The sequence below is a fragment of the Apodemus sylvaticus genome, chromosome 8 (genome assembly GCF_947179515.1).
Source record: "Apodemus sylvaticus chromosome 8, mApoSyl1.1, whole genome shotgun sequence".
In the NCBI taxonomy this organism is placed as follows: domain Eukaryota; kingdom Metazoa; phylum Chordata; class Mammalia; order Rodentia; family Muridae; genus Apodemus; species Apodemus sylvaticus.
Window position 1 is genome coordinate 73,183,855 of NC_067479.1, and position 20,305 is coordinate 73,204,159.

General features: G+C 47.8%; 1 protein-coding gene across 3 annotated transcripts; it reads left to right on the forward strand.

Moving 5' to 3' along the window:
- Nucleotides 1-9,184: 9,184 nt before the first annotated feature.
- Nucleotides 9,185-20,065, forward strand: Haus4 (HAUS augmin like complex subunit 4). 3 transcript variants are annotated; one of them, XM_052191506.1, is made up of 11 exons: nt 9,187-9,607; nt 10,406-10,605; nt 11,090-11,163; nt 13,571-13,713; nt 13,806-13,937; nt 14,610-14,744; nt 16,817-16,913; nt 17,793-17,938; nt 18,043-18,173; nt 19,420-19,488; nt 19,613-20,065. In XM_052191506.1, the coding sequence occupies exons 3-11, from the start codon at nt 11,109-11,111 to the stop codon at nt 19,794-19,796; spliced, it is 1,092 nt and encodes a 363-aa protein (XP_052047466.1). In that variant the 5' UTR covers nt 9,187-9,607; nt 10,406-10,605; nt 11,090-11,108; the 3' UTR covers nt 19,797-20,065. The 3 variants fall into 3 exon arrangements, with proteins under 3 accessions (XP_052047467.1, XP_052047466.1, XP_052047465.1); XM_052191507.1 differs by lacking the exon at nt 10,406-10,605 and having other exon boundaries at nt 9,185-9,607; nt 13,863-13,937; XM_052191505.1 differs by lacking the exon at nt 10,406-10,605 and having other exon boundaries at nt 9,188-9,607.
- Nucleotides 20,066-20,305: the final 240 nt, after the last annotated feature.

Sequence of the window (20,305 nt, forward strand, 5' to 3'; positions counted from 1 at the left end):
TGCCTCTGCCCCAAGTGGTGGGATTAAAAGCACGAGTACTTCGCTTGTTATTAACCACTCAAAGGAACCAATACATTCCTTTCTGCAGTGCTGATCACATCCCCCAAATTCACTTCAGAGTCATCTGTGTTTGAGTATTTTTTTTTATTCGATATATTTTTTATTTACATTTCAAACGATTTCCCATTTCCTGGCTCCCCACTCCCCGAAAGTCCCATAAGCCCTCTTCCCTCCCCCGATGTTTGAGTATTTTTAATAAAGGGGAGTCATTCACGGCGGAACTTAAATGTGGTACCCTCCTTAGCTATTGTGGGTGAGTTCTGTAAATTAGCTGATGGAAATGTCTCACTGGTAATAGAATATGGGAAGTACACTTCAATGGCTAGCTCCCCTTGCTTTTGCCTTTCCTGCCATAGGCTTTAATGTCCGGAGGTGTTTCCGGACCACCATGTGAATTCTTCTCAAGCATGAAACTCCTAATGCCCTCGGGGTGACCCACTTCTCCCAGTAGTTAGTGTATGAATTTTAAGGTAGAAAACCTCTTTCATTAGCAACTTAGCTTGTTTTCTATCTAAAATAGATACCATCTGTCTGTCTGTTATCAATCTATAGTCTAGCTCTCCATCATCTATTTATCTATCTAATGTATATAGGTGTTTTGTCTGCATGTGTTCCTGTATACTACATTTATGCACTGACTGCCATGGAAGCCAGAAAAGGGTGTGGGATCCCTTGGCCCTTGAGTGACAGATGTCTGAGTCACCATGTGGGCGTTGGGAATTGATCTGGGGTCCTCTGGAAGGGCTGTAAATGCTCTTAACCGTTGCTCTCCAGGCCCCAGGGGAATACTTTCATCCTCACAGCACACACTTTCAATCCACCCATGAGAGGACTCAGTGTGTGCGTGTGCACGCACACACACACACACACACACACACACACACACACACACGCATGCACACACATACGCCGCACAGTTACAGCAGGAATGGGGTGCACTCTGCTTCATGCCTGGCTTTTCCAAAGGCTCTCAGCTCTTCTGAATCATTTCCCTTCACGGCCTTTGGCAAAAATTGTTCCAATCTGTCCTATTTTGGAGCCAAATTTCTTTGCTTTTCTTTGTGATCTAAAATTTCTATCAGGGCCAGTTTATATTCCAGCTTTCAAGCGAGTCTCACAGTAAAACCCTGGCTCATTGCAATCTGTGTAACACGTTTCCATGAACACCCACCCAGCCGGAGAGGCTCTAAGGGCCATGGCTTACAATCCCCTCAGAAGTGCTAAGTTCTTACAAAAATGGTACATTATAAACATTTGTCTTGAAATTTCCATTCGATGTCATAGGTTGATTACATATTTTCTTTTATCTTCTTGTTTTTTTCTCAAACCATGTACTTACAAACGGCCATGACATTTTCCAGCCTAATCATGAATCTTTGTCACTCTGAATACTCTCATTTCCAGTGAATGCCTTGAAACCAATCCCAAAGTCAACTGCACGGGAATGTTTTCTTCCTGGAAACTTGTTCCTCTGTCCATCATGAATTCAGGTGCTCTCAGATTGATACGGCTCGTGCTTTGAACAGTTTCTGAACAATTGATTTAATAAGCCGACTGACCCTGAAGGCTACTTGTTCCTGTTATCATTTGTTGTAATCAGTTTGGTTGGGGATTTGGTTTATTGGGAGCCACTGTGTCTGGACTGTCTTCGTGGGTGCCGTAGAGCATCTGGGTTTTTTGTTTTTGTTTGTTTGTTTGTTTGTTCTTTGTTTTTTGTTTTGCCTTCTTGAGGCAGAGTTTCACCAGTCCATGTTGACCTGGGATTCTCAGCAATCTTTGGCTTCATCCTCCTGAGTTCCTGGACGGCAGGTGAGAACCGCCATGCTAGTCCAATGGTTATTTCCATGTCCCAGCTTTGTAGCCAGTCATTTGAAGCCCATACTTTTAGTGTCAGAGCACATTGGATGCATTTTTTTTGTTTTGTTTTTTGTTTTTTTGAATTTGGTTTTTTTTTTTCAAGACAGGGTTTCTCTGTATAGCCCTGGCTGTCCTGGAACTCACTCTGTAGACCAGGCTGGCCTTGAACTCAGAAATCTGCCTGCCTCTGCCTCCCAGAGTGCTGGGATTACAGGCGTGCGCCACCACCGCCTGGCTTTTTCTTTTCTTTTCTTTTTTTTTTTTTAAAGATTTTATTTATTTATATGAGTACACTGTAGCTGTCTTCAGACACAGTAGAAGAAGGCATCAGATCCCATTACAGATGGTTGTGAGCCACCATGTGGTTGCTGGGATTTGAACTCAGGACCTCTTGAAGAGCAGTCAGTGCTCTTAACCGCTGAGCCATCTCTTAGGCAGCGCATTGGATGTAAAGGCACCTGTACCTGTACCTGGCTGGTTTTGTGTCAACTTAACACAAGCTGGAGTTATCACAGAGAAAGGGGTTTCAGGTGAGTAAATGCCTCCATGAGATCCAGCTGTAAGGTATTTGCTCAACTAGAGATCAAAGGGGGAGGGCCCATTGTAGGTGGTCCCATCCCTAGGCTGGTAGTCCTGGCTTCTATAAGCAAGCAAGTTGGGCTGGAGAGATGGCTCAGCGGTTAAGAGCACTGACCGCTCGTCCAAAAGTCCTGAGTTCAAATCCCAGGAACCACATGGTGGCTCACAACCTGTGAGATTTGATGCCCTCTTCTGGGGTGCTGAAGACAGCTACAATGTACTTACACATATAAATAAATAAATAAATCTTTAATAAAAAAGCCAGGGGAAGCAAGTCAGTAAGTAACATCCCTCCATGGCCTCTGCATCAGCTCCTGCTTCCTGACCTGCGTAAGTTCCAGTCCTGACTTCCTATGGTGATCAACAGCAAAGTGACTGTGTCAGGTGAATAAACCCTTTCCTCCCCAACTTGCTTCTTGGTCATGATATTTGTGCAGGACTAGAAACCCTGACTAAAACAGCACTCTTTATTATCATTAATAAAATACTGGAGACTGACTGGGCAGTGGTGACTTAGGTCTTTAATCTCAGCAGAGGCAGGTGGATCTCTAAGTTTGAGGCCAGCCTGGTTTACACAGTGAGTCCCAGGACAGCCAGGGCTACACAAAAAAATCTATCTTGAAAAACAAAATAAAAACAATACAAACAAACAAAAGACTATTAAATACTGGCTGGGCCTCTCTTTTTAGTGTGCCATTTTGTTTCCTGCTTAGAGTGTGGGAGGCAGATTGCTTGCAAGAATCCTGTAAATTTCCACTCTTCTCTGCAGTGTTAAACAGTGCAGCAAAGGAGTCTCCAAGTCTGAAAGGTTAAGCAGTCTTTTCTCAGATCCCCATTTACACAGATCACCCAATTAAAAGGCACGGAGCTTCTCAGAAGCCTGGGTCCGGAGCAACAGCCTGAAAAGATTAACCGAGAATAGATGTTCTGCCTCCTTTTCTGTCCAGCATGCACTCCCCCAAGGCCTGACAGGAATCTAGCTCAGGTGTACTGGGGCGTACTGGCTTCATCATGAAGGAGCAGTTAAGAACTGAATGGTTGTGGTTTGCATGTGGAGTGTGGCAGAGCAGAACGGGAGACAAACAGCAAAGGGAAGACAGGTCCTATGCAGGCCCAGCATTGCATGGACTGGACCGGGAAAGCAGGTCGGAGATGACTGCTGAAGGAGTGTTCACAGCCCATTCGACCAACCAGTTACTGCCACTGCCTCCTGCCATGGAGGTGGGGATCATGGGAGAAAGGAGGAAGTACTTTCTTTCCTTTCTTTCTTTCTTTCTTTCTTTCTTTCTTTCTTTCTTTCTTTCTTTCTTTCTTTCTTTCTTTCTTTCTTTCTTTCTTTCTTTTCTTTCTTTCTCTCTCTCTCTCTCTCTCTCTCTGTCTTTCTGTCTTTCTTTCTTTCTTTCTTTCTTTCTTTCTCCCCTGGTTTTTCGAGGCAGGGTTTCTCTGTATAGTCCTGGCTGTCCTGGAACTCACTCTGTAGACCAGGCTGGCTTTGAACTCAGAAATCTGCCTGCCTCTGCCTCCCAAGTGCTGGGATTAAAGGCAGGCATGCGCCACCACTGCCCTTGAGGAAGCACTTTTTTAAAAAAAAATTGTTTATTTTTTATTTATGTGCATTGGTGTTTTACCTGCATGTGTATCTTGTGTGGTGCTGTCAGATACCCTAGAACTGGAGTTACAAACAGTTGTGAGCTGCCCTGTGGATGTTGGGAATTGAACTGGGGTCCTTTGGAGGAACAGCCAGTGCTCCTAACCTCTGAGCCATCTCTCCGGCTCTGAGGAAGCACTTTCTTGAATATAAGAAACCCAAACAAAGGCTTTTAGAGATTTCATGTTACCCCTGAGCAACAAAAAGTTGTGAGCAGGCTGGTCCTGTTGGTGCACACCCTTGATCTCAGTAGGCATACAGCTAGACCTGGGGTGGGGGCGGGGGGTAAGAAAGAGTAAGGGGCTGAGGGTAGAGATTGGGGTAGAGAGGGAGACATGAACTCAAAAAAGTAAATTATATTACTGATACTAGTAATAATATGTATGACTAACAAAAAAATTATGGATCTGATCCCCAAGGAAAGCATGTCTTAATTTTATTCCACACGATTCTAGAAAATTTTACTTTATAGACCACTCTACAGTGTAGTATAGATTTACTTTGTAGATCTCTCTAGCCTCAACTCAGAGAGATCTGCCTGCCCCTGCCTTCCAAGTGTTGGGATTAAAAGTGTGCACCACCACATCCAGCATATAGTATTTTCAACTTATGTGCATATACACATAAATTAGGTGTATCTGTGTGCTTATACACACATGTGCGGATGCTCATAGAGGGCAGAAGAAGGTGATCTTCTGGAACTGGAGTTACAAATAATTGTGAGCTGCTCAAAGTGGGTGGTTAGAATCAAATTTAGGGAACTGGAGAGATGGCTCAGTGGTTAAGAGCACTGCTTGCTCTTCCAGAGGTCCTGAGTTCAATTCCCAGCAACCACATGGTGGCTCACAACTGTCTGTAGCTCCTGTTTCTGGGATCCAACATCCTCACAAAGACACACATGTAGTCAAATTACCATTGTACATAAAATAAATTTAGAAAGAAAGAAAGAAAGAACCAAACTTAAGTGTTCTGAAGGGCAGCAAGTGCTCTTAACTTGACCTCTCCAGCTCTAATTACTGATCAACAGGGTCTCTCTATGTATCCCTGGCTGTCCTGGACCTCATTAAAGTAAACTTGAACTTACAGAGATCCCCCTGCCTCTGTGTTTCTAGTGCTAGGATTAAAGGCATGTACCTCTATGTTCACTAGTTTTCTTATATTTTTATTTTTATTTTTAATTAGGTATTTTCATTATTTACATTTCAAATGTTATCCCCTTTCCTGTCTTCCCCTCTGAAAACCCCCTATTATATCCCCCCTCCCCTGCTCACCAACCCATCCTATAGTTTTTTTTGTTTTTATTTATTTATTTATTTATTTTTTCCGAGACAGAGTTTCTCTGTGTAGCCCTGGCTATCCTGGAACTCACTCTGTAGACCAGGCTGGCCTCGAACTCAGAGATTGCCTGCCTCTGCCTCCCAGAGTGCTGGGATTACAGGCATGAGCCACCACTGCCTGGCTTATAGTTTTATTTTTAAATTGGATTATTTACTTGGAAGGTGAATGCAGGAGAATCAAGAGTTCAAAGCTAACCTTGGGCTACATTTGTAAGTTTGAGGCCTGTCTCAAAAAATTAAAAACAATCAAAACCGTGTGTTTCTTTGTGTGTGTGTGTGTGTGTGTGTGTGATGATACTTGAGACTGGGTTCAGGATGCTATACTTTGGTAGTAAGCTCTCTCTTACATGGTAACACCGGATCTCTTTTCTGTTTGCTTCTGAGACATAGCTGCCCTGAGCTGCCCAGGTTGCCCTCATGTTTGGGACCCTTTCTACTTCAGCCTGAATTCTGGGAGCAGAGGGAGAGCTGCACCCTTGAACAGTGAGTAATTTTGGAGGGCGTTCACTAGCTGACTTGTGGTAATGCACGGTTGCAGCAAAACCCTTTAACATGGTCTATGCTACAACACTGCCATGGGGCTGTTTTCTTTACAAAACAATCTGGGGAAAAGGACATTGGGGGGTGGAGCTCTGGCTCAGGAAGTTGGGTGGTCTGATCTGAACATTCTTTTTGCAGTCCTTTGCTGGATGTTCTTATTTGTTTTTGTTGAGACAGGGTCTCTCTACATAGCCTTGGCTGTCCTAGAACTCACTATGTAGACTACTCTGGTCTTGAACTCACAGAGGTTTGCTTGTCTCTACCTGCAGAGTGCTGGGATTAAACTCATGTACCTCTGCTGCATTTCTGGTTGCTAGGATTCTCTATACGCTCTGTACTAGACAGCGTTAACTCTCTAGTCTCAGAGCGCCCACCTAATGAATTCTCCCCTCCCCCTCTACTCTCAGACCGCTCCGGGTCCTGTCCCTCCGATGATGCAGCCGGAACTCCTGTCTCTGCTTCAATTTTCTGGACTTTCTCATTCAAAGTGTTTTAATTTTTTTAATGTCTCTTTTTAGGCATAGTGAAAATAAGATCTATTTCAGTCTTTCCTATTTATTTCTGTAGAGAAATGTCTGTCCCCTCTTTAAGTTTCTCTGGTATTTATAATCTAAACTGCCCTTTCGACATCTATTTACTGCCTTGGGTTATTTTCTTTTCATGTGTGTCTTCTCACAGAATAGACTGTGAATTTCCTCAGGGTAGGAATTAGGTCACATTCATCTCTGTGTCTCCCCAGGCACTTAATAAAACACCTCACTTTCATAGTCTTTCCAAGGCACTTTCTTAGCCGTTATCTCATTTGATCGGTACACCAATACTAAGAGAGTGGAGTAACAAGAAATATGTTATCCCCCCTCTGACAGGAAGGAGAGCTGTAGCCCAAGGTCTCGTGGCTTGAAAGGGACAAAGAGGAAAGAGAGAACTGCACATGCAGCTCAGTCCAATTCGAGGTGTCCGCCGCTATCTTCCAGATCTTCCTCCGGAAGGCAGCCCTCTGCGCCTTCACTGCTCAGGGCCTCCTATGATTTGAGCCACTTAGCCAGAGCTTTGTAGTTCAGTATTTAAGAACTTGAAGACTTGGGAGATGAAATTTCAGTAAATCTCTGATCAGCTGAAAATCACCAAAGCACGCTTGCTATTTTGTTCTGAGCACTGTTCGTGCGTGGGACTGACATTTAATGAGGCTGTATTGAAGAATTGAGGAAGCAGAAGTGATTTTTAAAAGCCTTGGAAAGTGACTGCACTCTAGCATTAAACACGGAGCATGGCAGCTGATGCCCGACCAAGGGCATAAAAGCTTTCTGCCCTAGATCATTCTTCTGTCCTCTGTGTGTATACTAGTGGAAGTCTCCTCTCTTTCTCCCTCCCTCCCTCCCTCCCTCCCTCCCTCCCTCCCTCCCTCCCTCTCTCCCTCCCTCCCTCTCTCTCTCTCTCTCTCTCTCTCTCTCCCCCTCTCTCTCCCTCTCTCTCTCTTCCTCCCTCCCCAGATCTTTCTACACAATCCTGACCCTCTTGGAACTCTCTGTGGAGATCAGGCTGTCCTCAAACTAAAAGATCTGCTTAGCTGGGCGGTGGTGGTACACGCCTGTAATCCCAGCACTCTGCAGGGCAGAGACAGGCAAATTTCTGAGTTCGAGGCCAGCCTGGTCTACAGAGTGAGTTCCAGGACAGCCAGGCCTATACAGAGAAACCCTGTCTCAAAAAAACCAAATCCAAAAAACAAAACAAAACAAAACAAACAAACAAAAAGATCTGCTTACCTTACCTCTACCTCCCAATCACTGGGGTTAAAGGCACGAGCCACTATGACTGTCTCTAAATTGTTCTAAAGCAGTGGTTCTCAACCTTCCTAATGCTGTGACCCTTTAATACAGATTCTCATGTCACGGTGAACCCCCCACCACAAATTATTTCCATTGCTACATCATAACTGTAATTTTGCTGTTATGAATTGTAATGTAAATATCTGTGTTCTCCAATCGTCTTATGTGACCTCTGTGAAAGGGTCGTTCGGTCAACCAAAGGGGACTTGACCACAGGTTGAGAACCGCTGTTCTAAGGAAAAGCTAAACAGCTCCATTTCCTAGCACACTTTTGCTCCATCCCATCAGTTTGTTCTCTGATGCAAGCAATCTAATCATTGGGCTAGGGAGACGGCTCAACCATCATTCTTCTAGAAAACCTGGGTTAGATTCTCAGCATCGATATGGTGGTAACTATAACCAGTTCTAGAGGATCCCACAACAACACTCACACACATAAACAACAGTAAAATAAAGAATGTAGAAAGAGTTCTAACAACCTTGAAGCAGTTTATTTCATAGAAAACTTTTGTTTTTTCAGATGGGCAACTTCAGAATAGTGCCCGGGCCTAGCTTTGAACTCTAGATCTTCCTAACTCAACCTACAGAGTAGGTAGGATGAAGGATGAATAGTACAGGTCTAGCTAAACATCTTATTTTCTAAAGGAAGTCACCTCCTGATTGGGTACCCTTAGTTTTACAAAATCAGTGTAGGCAGAAGTAGGAGTGAAGGAAGGATGAGAAGGCGGGGTGCAGTTACCATGGTTCAATGGGTAACGGAGCTTGCAGCCAAGCCTATGATGGGGGTTTCACTCTCAGAACCTGTAGCTTGGAAGAACTGAGTCCCACAGTGTCTTCAGACCTTCACAGCACACGAAGGACACACAGTAAATAAAACGTGATTAATAATAATAATAATAAAGGGCGAGCCGAGTAGTCTAGGTTAAGACATTCAAGGGGAAGCCGGGCGGTGGTGGCGCACACCTGTAATCCCGGCACTCTGGGAGGCAGAGGTAGGCAGATTTCTGAGTTCGAGGCCAGCCTGCTCTACAGAGTGAGTTCCAGGACAGCCAGGGCTACACTGAGAAACCCTGTCTCGAAAAAACAAATTCAAAAAACAAAAACAAACAAACAAAAACCCCCCAAAAACCAAAACAAAACAAAAGACATTCAAGGTGGGGAGGCTGGAGCGATGGCTCAGTGGGTAAGGGCACTGACTACCCGAAATCTAGCAGTTCACAAGCACCTGTAACATCGGCTCGAAGGGCTCTGGCTCCCTCTTCTGGCCTCCGTGCTGCCCACATACGACGCATGCGCTCGCCCGTATCTACAAATAAAACCAAACTCAGAGGTTGCGGTGGCGTGAACCTGCACTCGGGAGGCAGAGACAGGAAACTTTCTGATAGCACATTGACTGGCTCGACCTTCGAGCACCACAGTGGCGGGCCTAAGCTTCCGGGCTGGGCTGCCACCTCTGTATAGCCTTCGTTTTCCCTTAGTTAAATGGGTGCAGTTCCGACTTCCATCTCGGAGCGGCCACCGCGACAGTTGCACAGAGCGCGCGCTCCCGGGGCGGGGCTGCGCCGGGCGGGAACGGAGGCCCCGCCCCGTCCCGCGCTCGGCTGATTTAAGACCGGTTGTGTCTACGGTGGCGGGAGCGCCCATTCCCGGCAGGCCCCAGCCTCAGCGCTCCGGCGGCGAGCGGCGCAGGTTAGCGCTCGACGACCGCGAGCTTGCGGGGAGGCCGCGCTCGCCCTTAGGAGTCCTTGGCGACCCAGACGGTAGGTCGGTGCCGGAGAGCGTGTTCTGCATCTTGATTATCTCCGGCCTTGTAAGGGTCACCTCTTGTGAAAACAAGTCAGGACGATCAATCTACGTCCCGTCCAGTGCAGCATGGAGGGACGGCTAGAGGGCTCGAAACACGCCTGCGTCGGCGCTCCTGCGCGTGTGACCCCGGCTGCCTGCGCAGGGTGGGGCTGCAGCCTGAAGTCACGTCCTGAGGTCACGTCCTGTGGTCGCAGAAAGCGGGTGGCTCCGCTGAGGACCCCTGGGCGGTTGAAACCCTCGTGGCTGGGTGCCTAGCTGGCCTGCAAAACTTTATTTGTAGGTGTAGTTCAACAACATTCTTGAATTGGTAAAACGGAACTTATTGGTAAAACTTAACTAAATAGCTTTTGTTGACAAGTCAATTGTTATTAATTTTTGATGTTTCATGCAAGGCAAGACTCGTTATCGCGGCTTTGCAGGTGGAGCAGTGTTGGCACCAGAAAAGCGAGCGTTTTCACTTAAACTCACACAGAAAACATTGGGGGTGGCAGAGCCACAAATTAATGCCTAACATCGTGCCTCCTCAGCTGATTCTGATTCCTCTAGACCACGCTACAAAACAAACGGCTAGTTGCTTTCATGTGACTCATAAAAGGAGCGAATAAAGCAATGTTCTGTGGACGTGGAGCGTTAAGTCCTAATAAGCATCGGGGCTGCTTCTGCCTCAGCTGCAATAAACAGGAAAGAATGAGGCGACGTTTGGGCTCCTGTTGAGTTTCTCATTGCTCTCTGTTGATGTCGTTCTCTTCCAGGTTCTCCAGGTTCTGACAAAACACCCACCCTCCGTCCCCACACTAACCACTCTGCAGTGCACTGCTGTATGGCCTCTCCTCTTGTTCCTGGAAAAGCTGTTGTAGTTGAAGTGTCTGCTCCCAGACAGCTCTTCCATGAGATGACACTAGCAGAGAAAACCACTGTGATATTCCACAGTTGAGCTATCACTGGGCAAAAGGCACACTGGGACCCACACCCACACCCTGCAGTTTACTGGGAGCATGACAGCCACAGTTTGTGGCTCCAGCATAATGGTGGTGGTAGGAAGATGCCTTCCAATAGTCCCTAGTGGACTTTGGTAGGTAGGGGTGAAGTAGGAGCTGTTCTATTGAGAGTCATCTTTGGAACAGCTTGGAAGAGATTTTGTTCTTGGAATGTAAGGTATTCTGGTATTCATTTGTAAGTTTGTCCATAACATGCTAAAGAATTTGGGGATCCTGATGTCTGATACAGCCCTGCTCTATAAGAAACATCTCTGAGCCAGATGGGTTGGCATGAACTTTCAATCTTAGCACCCAGGAGGAAGAGGGTCAAGGTTCAAGGCTTGCCTCAGGCACAGACTTTGAACCCAGACTGGGCTTGTGGGGCTCCCTAAGGTAGTTTTAGCGGGAGCAGCCAAGGGTTGGTTCAACTTGCATTCTCTCCCATTTGTTTGCACACAGATAATACCAAGAAAACCAGATGGCATCTGGAGATTTCTGCTCACCTGGAGAAGGCGTGGAAATACTGCAGCAAGGTAAGGGGAGTTTCCTAATTAGGATGCCATTGCTGTGAAGAGACACCATGACCAAGGCAACTCTTATAAGGAAAACATTTAACTGGGGCTGGCTTACAGCTTCGGAGGTTTAGTCCATTATCATCATGGCGGGAAGCATGGCAGCGTGCAGGCAGGCAGGGTGCTGGAGTTGCTGAGAGTTCTAACTCTTGATCTGCAGGCAGCAGGAGACTGTGTCTCACACTGGGCATAGCTTGAATATATATACATATACATATATATACATATATATACACACACACACACACACACATATATATATAAAACCTCAAAGTCAGCCTCCACAGTGACACACTTCCACAGGGCCCACACCTCCTAATGGTGCCACTCCCTGTGACCAGGCATTCAAACATGGGGGAGCCATTCCTATTCATCCCGCCACCTGCAAAAGGCCTGATGACTTTTCCAGAGGTCACATCCAGATCCCTGCCTCCTGAGATGAAGAAGGTTCACAACGCCCACTAGAACAGGTTCACTCACAGCCCCCGGCTCTGAGGAGCGTAGGATCTAGGAGGTTCTGGGGCTCTGTAATAAGAAGCAGGTTGAGCGGGGTGGTGGTGGTGCACACCTGTAATCCCAGCACTCTGGGAGGCAGAGGCAGGCAGATTTCTGAGTTCGAGGCCAGCCTGGCCTACAGAGTGAGTTCCAGGACATCCAGGGCTACACAGAGAAACCCTGTCTCGAAAAAAAACAAAACAAAACAAAAAACAAAAAAAAAAAGCAGGTTGGGCCAACTGTTCCTGCTGATTCGGCACCTGCTACTGCAATGGATGCTGCATGTCATGGTGATTGGCAGTCTGTTGCCAAGGGCAGGGTGCCTGGCTATCCCTTAAAGGAAGGCTCCTTTCCTATTTGTGTTTTCGTGTTTCTCTGGTAGCCCAGGCTGGCCCTGAATGTCTGATTCTCCTGCCTCCACCTCACAGTTTGGAGATTATCAGTGCACCTCACCTCATCCAATTTTGTGCCTGAAAGCGAAAATAAAAGATTTATTTCTTATTCTCTAAAGTGACTTTGGATGTAATAATCCAAAGAATAAACATGTGTGTGTGTGTGTGTGTGTGTGTGTGTGTGTGTGTGTGTTAGCAGAGCTCCCCTGGGGAGAGATGGGGTAACCAAAGGACACTGACCTTTCTGTGTCCTCTCACCTGTGCCACCCACAAGGGTTACCCTGCTCTGTCTACAGGGAGGGAATTCTAAGTGGTCAGTCTCTTGCTTCTCCTTCTCAGCCTTGCTTGTGTGAATGAGTGAGGCCTTATCCATGGTTGGAACTTGCATGTCTGTTTCCCTCTCTTCCTCAAGAACTCTCATGATATTGGCCAGCCTTGGTGTTGCATGCCTGTAATCTCAGCGCATAGGTGACTGAGGCAGGAGGATTACAGATTCAAAGCCAGCCTGGGGCTACATAGAAAAACTTTTCTAGTAAGCATATGAAGTATTTTGGTTACTGTAGTGAACCATACTAAAAGCTCTCTCTCTCTCTCTCTCTCTCTCTCTCTCTCTCTCTCTCTCTCCTCTTGGAGCTGGGGAGCCAACCAAGTCCACAGCAAGCACCTGCTCTACCACTGACCTACACCCCCTAATTCTTACAAACTTTGGAGCCCGGGCTGTGGCTCACATACAGCCCTTGCCTGACTGCTCGGGTCCCTGGCAGCACACGCCATGCTTAGCTCCTCCCTTGCGTCCTTTGGTTAACATCCTTACAGAGTAGATGCTTGCCAATTTGAGCGTCATTTCTGGTTTATTTGTGATTTATGTTTTGAGGCAGGGTCTCACAATGTAACGCAGGCCCCTCTGCAGGTCGTGTAGCCCAAACTGGCCTCGAACTCCTAACTCTTCTGCTTCCTTCTCCCTAACACTGAGATTCCAAGTGTGTGCCACCACATCCGAATAAGTTTTATTTATTTATTTATTTAGTTGTTTGTGTGTGTGTGTGTGTGTGTGTGAGCACTGGTGTGTAGGGATCAGAAGACACCTTGCAGGGGTTGCTGCTCTCATCCTGTCCTGCGGTTTCTGGCAAACAGACTTGGGTCATTGGGCTTGGCTGCATGCGTCCTCACCAGCTGAGCCGTCCAAACAGCCAGCAACTATCTATTTTCGGCAACATCTCACTATGCTATGAGGCTGAGGCTGAGTCTTGTGCTTGAAGGACCCTCCCACCTTGGTCTCCTGCGTAGCAGGGACTGCAGGGGTGTGTCACCGCTCCTGGCTTTCCTTATTCTTCTGTTTACATTGCATCATATTTAGAGAATTTGCCTACTGAAAACACAGGGGTTTGTTTGGTGTCGTGTTTTTAGAAATAAGCATGCTATACCCAGTTACATTAAGCAAGGAGTCCATGTGTCTTCTGTGTCTGTCGTTTTTTTTTAAGTGTGTGACAAGCAGTTTCCTCCGTGCGCCCTGACGGAGGAAGATCTCATTCAGAATCCGTGTTTCAGCAAGCTCTTGCTTAGTCTGTCCCAGCACGTCGATGAGAGTGGCCTGAGCCTCACGCTGGCCAGGGAGCAGGCTCAGGTAAGGCCCTGGGAGGCAGGCGGGCCGGCAGGAAGCGGGGAACGCCCCGGAGAGAGGAACTGGCTCAGACAGGGGTCCCGGTTTGTTTTGAGGCCTGGAGTGAAGTTCGGCTTCGTAAGACAGCATGGCTGAGGTATGAGATCTTACAGAGAGTCATCCAAGAGCTGCTGGTCGACTACTATGTGAAGGCCCAAGAAACAAACCTAACCTCCGACGACAAAAAGGTGAGGCCAGAGAAACGAGGTAGGCGCTAGGTCCGCGCACGAGAACAACCAGGACTGAGAGTCAGCATAGGACCGTTACCCAGGGCTCTCGAGGCCGAGGAAAGATCTAGAACGTAGACATTTGGGGCTAACCCGGGCAACACAGTGAGCCCCTGTAGGAAGAGGGAAGAGGAGAGACGGCCTAAGGAGGAAAGACAGGAAAAATGGACGCGGTGAGAGGGAGGTGGAGGGAGCCCGAATCATTCAGTTCTCTGAGGTGGCCACTCACTTGAGGACTGAAATGTGTGAGAAGAAATGATCAGGATGGAAGACATGGGGATACAGTTCTTTGTTCTTTTGAGAGAGTAGAGCTCTTACTGTGTAGCCCTGGCTGGCCTGGAACTGGCTTTGTAGACCAGGCTATCCTCAACCTCACAGAGATCTGCCTGCCTCTGCTTCCCAATTACTGAGATTAAAGGCCAAGTCAAAGGTTGTTTGTTTGTTTGTTTTTATTTCAAGACAAGGTTTTTCTGTGTGGCTGCCCTGGAACTCACTCAGTAGACCAGGCTGCCCTGGAACTCACAGAGATCCTCCTACCTCTGAATCCCGAGTGCCCAGATTAGAGGCATGTGACACCACTTCCCGGTTAAGTCTGTAGTCTTATTGACTTTTTTTCTTGCTTTTTATTTTCAGTTTCATGAGACCCTTGAACAGCGGCTTCTTGTAACTGAGCTGACACAACTTTCAGGTCCTGGGCAGGAGACGGAGATGCCCCCGCTGCTAGGACTGGAGAAGGCCGACCTTCTGGAGCTCATGCCGCCCTCACAGGTTGGAAACTCCTAATAGCGCCGCTCCCTGGGCCAGACCACCACAGGCTGGGTGAGCTGATTGCGGCTTCACTGCCCTCGTCGGTTTAGCTGGTGTTCCTTCATGGCGTCCATTAGGCGATTTGCCAGGCCTTGGTAGTGTTTCTGTCAGCTGCGGGGCTCCACCTACTTGGGGTAGCCCTGTTGGCACCAGGATGACTTCTAAAGGTGCAAGCCTCAGCTACCATAGCCACACAATGTGTGTATCTTACTGAGATACTTCTAAGGCAGACAAAGTCCCTCCCAATGTCCTCTTGCTCGGCCTCTCAGCCGGAGACTGAAAGAGTGAACCGCAGTGTTAGAAAGAGCACATGCTAACGGCATGCTACTCTCTCCTCGGTCTCATTTTGTAAATATATGTGAATGTTTTGTCGGTATGTCTGTCTGCACCGCATTCCTGCAGAGGCTAGACATGGCGGTTGTAGCCCTGCAACTGGAGCTACAGCTGTTGTTAAGTTGAAAGCAAACCTGGGTCCTCTGGAAGAACAGCCAGTGTTCACAGCCACTGAGCCATCTCTGCAGTCTTCCCCCCTTTAAAAACTCTTTTGGGGCCGGGCGGTGGTTGGCGCACGCCTGTAATCCCAGCACTTTGGGAGGCAGAGGCAGGCAGATTTCTGAGTTCGAGGCCAGCCTGGTCTACAGAATGAGCTCCAGGACAGCCAGGGCTACACAGAGAAACCCTGTCTCGAAAAAACCAAACCCAAAAAACCAAAATAAACAAACAAACCTCTTTTGGGAGACAGGCCTAACTGTACTTGTGGCTGGACAAACTCTTTGTGTAGATCGGGCTGGCCTTGAACTCAGGGAGAGCCACTTGCCTCTGCGTCCTGAGTGAGCACTGTGAACAGAGGCGTGTTCTGCCACCCCGGCCCATCGCTTGGTTTTTCATAGACAGGGCATCACTCTGCAGTTCAACATCATCCTTGACTACTTAGTATGTTAAGCAGCTTGGGCTCCATGCCTTTAGAAAACAAAAAGACTCACATCCACAGAGGCGGCTGAGTCGGGGCTAAGGCTGCAGAGAGGCTCGGTCGCCGTGAGTGCTTATTGCTCTTGCACAGGACCTGAGGAAGGCCCTCAGGACCGACCTGGGGTAGAACATAACTGCTTCTCATTCTAGCCCCGGGTCCACCTACTTCTGGGCTCCATGGGCACCTACACTCACGTGTGAACATTCCCCCAAACAGACAGAAACATATAAGTAAATCTTTAACAAGAAATCCTGCCGGGCGATGGTGGCACACGCCTTTAGTCCCAGCACTTGGGAGGCAGAGGCAGGCAGATTTCTGAGTTCAAGGCCAGCCTGGTCTACAGAGTGAGTTCCAGGACAGCCAAGGCTACACAGAGAAACGCTGTCTTGAAAAAAACAAAAAACAACAAAAAAAAAGAAATCCTAACACTTACAGGCAGAGACTGGTGGATCTCTGTAAGTTTGAGGCTAGTCTGGTCTACAGAGTTCGTTCCAGGACAGCCAGGACTATGTAGAGAAACTCTGTCTTAAGCAAGCAAGCAAACAAAAAAACACAACAACCTCCCCTAAAGAAACAATAATAAATATAATGAAATAGAAGGATGCCTCCATTAGCATTCTGAACAGTCTGCAGGCACTGGGTGATGATTGATCACTTTTTTATATCAGCTTAACCGACTCCTAGGGATGTGGAGCTAACTTAGTGCTGTTACCTAGCATGCCCAGGGTCCTGATTTCAATCTCCAGTAATGACAAGAATAAACAACTCCTGATAGGATTCCACTCTATGGATATAGCATAATTGGCATGCTTAGTGTTATTAGTTTATATTTTTGAGACAGGGTCTCACGTAGTCCCTGGCCTTGAATTCCCCATCCCACCTCCGTCTCCCAAATGTTAAGGATCAGTCTTCCGCCATTCCTGGCTCTCTTGATGCAGTTTTTTTGGTCATTCGTGAGGCTCTCTGTGTTCCCACACCCACTGGTGGTCGTCCTCGTGCTAACGGTCTGTGTGCCCACACCCACTGGTGGTCGTCCTCGTGCTAACGGTCTGTGTGCCTCTAGGATTTCGTGTGGATGAAAGCTCGGCTCCAGCTGGAGGTGGAGGAGCAGCTCAAGAGGAAATGCTTCACCCTGCTGTGCTACCACGACCCCAGTTCAGGTGCAAGGCGTCCTGGCCCGCTCATGCTCCCCCTCCTCCCCGTCCCCCCCCCCATCCCTGTCCCCCACCAACACCACCCCCCATCCTCCCCAGCTAGCTAGCTTTGTCCGTTTGAGGTGGGTGTAAGGCAGGTGTTCTGTCTAACCAGGAACTCACTCTGTTACCCAAGTTGGTCTCAAACCTGTGGCACTCTTGCCTCAGTCGCCCAAGTGTTGGGTTATTGGCATGACCCAACAGGCCCGGTTTAGACTGAGACTTGAGAAGTGTTTGTTTATTTCCTCGGTAGTGGGATTAGAACAGACGTTTGTCAGGACTCCTTTAGTCGTGGAATTGATGAGCGGATGATCTCTCGTGTCAGGAAAAAATGAATTGCTTCTTCTGGAGGGTCAGAATGGCAAAGCGAGAAGTTCAGTGTAGCCGTGTCCTTCTTACCTGTATTTTATGGTTTAAGAATGTAGGACTGCAGGCTGTGGAGGTACTCAGTGACGAAGAGGCCCTGCTCTTCCAGAGGACCCGAGTTTGATTTCAGCTCCCTGGTTGAGATGCTCATAAGTGCTTGATCTGGAGCCTCTTCTGGACTCAGAGTTTGAAGCCAACCTGGTCTGCATAGCGAGTTCCAGGCCAGCCAGGGATATACTTTCTCAACAACAACATCAGTAACAACAACAAAATAAAACCGAGGGGTTACCTAGTACCCCGGGGCCGCAGCAGGCATATTCCTTGGAATTCCTTGGACAGCCTGGACCACACAGAGAGAGCCTAACTCTGAGATGCAGCCACTGTTAGAGAAGCAGGGCAGGGGCATGACTTGGGTGGAGGACGCGAGGCCCCTGCAGAGCAGTGTTCATTGGGGTTCCCTGCCCTCTTGCCTGTGCCCAGATACTGATGGAGACAAGCTGAAAGCAGCGAAGGTGTGGGCGCTGACAGAGGTCCTGGTCAGGGAGAAGCAGCAGTGCCTGGAGGCCAAGGGCCAGCAGAAGGAGCAGCTGGTGCTGCTGGAGAAGAAGAGGACCACCTACTCAAAGGTGTGGCCAGTGGCCTGCTCTCCTGGATTCGACCGGGGACGCCTTCAGCTAAGCTGGTGCTTTCTTCTCTTACAACTTGCTTGTTCTTTGTCTTGGCGGTTCAGGTGCTGCTGCGCTGCCTTGCTTTACTGCAGAGGCTTCTCCAGGAGCACAGGCTGAAGACTCAGTCCGAGCTGCACCGCATCAATGCCCAGTACCTGGAGATCAAGTGCAGTGCTCTGATCCTTAAGTTGAGGTGAGCCTGGTGGATCAAAGGGACTCTGCCCCTCAGGCTGCTTCTCCAGTCCTGTTCCTCATCACTCTCCTCAGCACACCTAGTACTGCTGGGTCCCAGGAAGTGTCGCACAGCAGTATAATTAGCCTTTTTAAAAACATTTTTTAAGCTTTATGAGTTCATTGTAGCTGTCAACAGACACACACCAGAAGAGGGCATCGGATCCCATTACAGATGGTTGTGAGCCACCATGTGGTTGCTGGGAATTGAACTCAGGACCGCCTGGAAGAGCAGTCAGTGCTCTTATCCTCTGAGCCATCTCTCCAGCCCCCATAATTAGCCTTTCTTGGTGTAACTCAAAACTTGCAACACTATTAAGAAATTATTTATTTTATAGTCTTGTGAAATAGGTGTTTTACTGTGAGGTCAGTTGCTTGGGGATTTGCAGTAACTGTTCTTTCTCATCCCCCCCCCCCTTTTTTTTTTTGGATACAGGGTTTCTCTGTATAGTCCTGGCTGTCTTGGAACTCACTCTGTAGACCAGGCTGGCCTCAAACTCAGAAATCCGCCTGCCTCTGCCTTCCAGAGTGCTGGGATTACAGGTGTGCGCCACAACCGCCCGGCAGTGTGTGCCTGTATAACTGAGTTAGCTGTTCTTTTTTTTAAAAATTCTGTTTTGATTTCTTTTTCTTTTCCTCCTCCTATGTCTAGAATTGTATGTATGACCTCTGGTGGCCACAGAGGTCAGAAGAGGGTGTTGGGGTCTGGAAAAATGGCTCAGTGATTAAGAGCACTGGCTGTTCTTCCAAAGGACTCTGGTTCAATTCCCAGCACCCACATGGCAGCTCACAACTGTCTGTAACTCCAGTTCCAGGGGATCTGATACCTTCACACAGACATAACTTGCAGGCACAACACCAATGAGTATAAAAGTAAATAAATTATAAAAAGAAAAGGGTATTGGATTCCTTGGAACTGGAGTCACAGGCAGTTATGGATGCTGGAAGTTGAACCTCTATCTATGAAAGAGTGACGAATGCTCTTATCCTCTGAGCCAATTTTCCAGCACCCAACTCCTTAGGCATTCTTACCACTTTGAAAGAAACACTGAGGGGTGTGTGCATCACAGTGCACAGGGCATGTGGACGTCAGAGGGCAACTTTGTGGATCCAGATCTCATCTTCCACCCACTGAGCCATCTTGCCGGCCCCTAAACTTTCTTTTTTTGTTTGGGATTTTCCATGTTCCATTTCTTTACCCCTCTTAGGATGGAGGAGCTGAAGACCCTGTCCGACACTTATAGTGCTGAGAAAGTAGAAGTGCATCGCCTCATTAGGTAAGAACCCCCAAGAGCTGGGCGCGGCTGCTCTTCAGACCTGTTCATGCCGGCAGGTCTCTAGACCTGCTGCTTTCTGAGGCCTTACAGCCTTCTATTGAACTTTCTCTGCTGGGGCTCTTAGGGACCGTTTGGAGGGAGCCATTCGCCTCCAGGAGCAGGACATGGAGAAATCGAGGCTGGTCCTGCACACCTATGAGGTGCTGGGGGAAGACTTTGAGAACCTGGTGAAGGAGTACAGCCAGCTCAAACTGGCCGTCGAGAACAAGCGCTGGGCCCTGCAGGAGTTTAGCAAGGCCTGCCGCTGAACTGAACGGAGGCAGAACCGGAAGCATGGACTCTCCGCGCCTGCCCTCTCTTCATGCTCAATGGCTCAATGGACCACCTCCACCACAAAGGAATATGGGACACTTGCTTAAAACACCTCAGTCTTCACAGACCTTCTGGTTTCTCTTTCTTGTTTACAGTGACTGAGTCTGGAAATGTAGATATCACATTTATAAAATTCCATGCATATCTGGTTTGCATCAGCTGTGTAATAATTACCTGAATAAAGTTGTAGTATTATTTTGCCTTAGAGTTTTAGTCATTTTCATTGGGCAAAGATGTAAAAAGAATATTGAAATGTGTGTAGGTGTGGCGGTTTGAATAAGAATTCTTCCCCTCCACCCCCCATTGGCCAATATATTTGAATCCTTTGTCATCAGAGAGTGGAACTCTTTGATAGGATTAGAAGGATTAGGAGGCATGGCCTTGGAAGTACTGTGTCACTAGGGCTTTGAAGTTTTAAAAACCCTTGTCAGACCCAGGTTCTGCT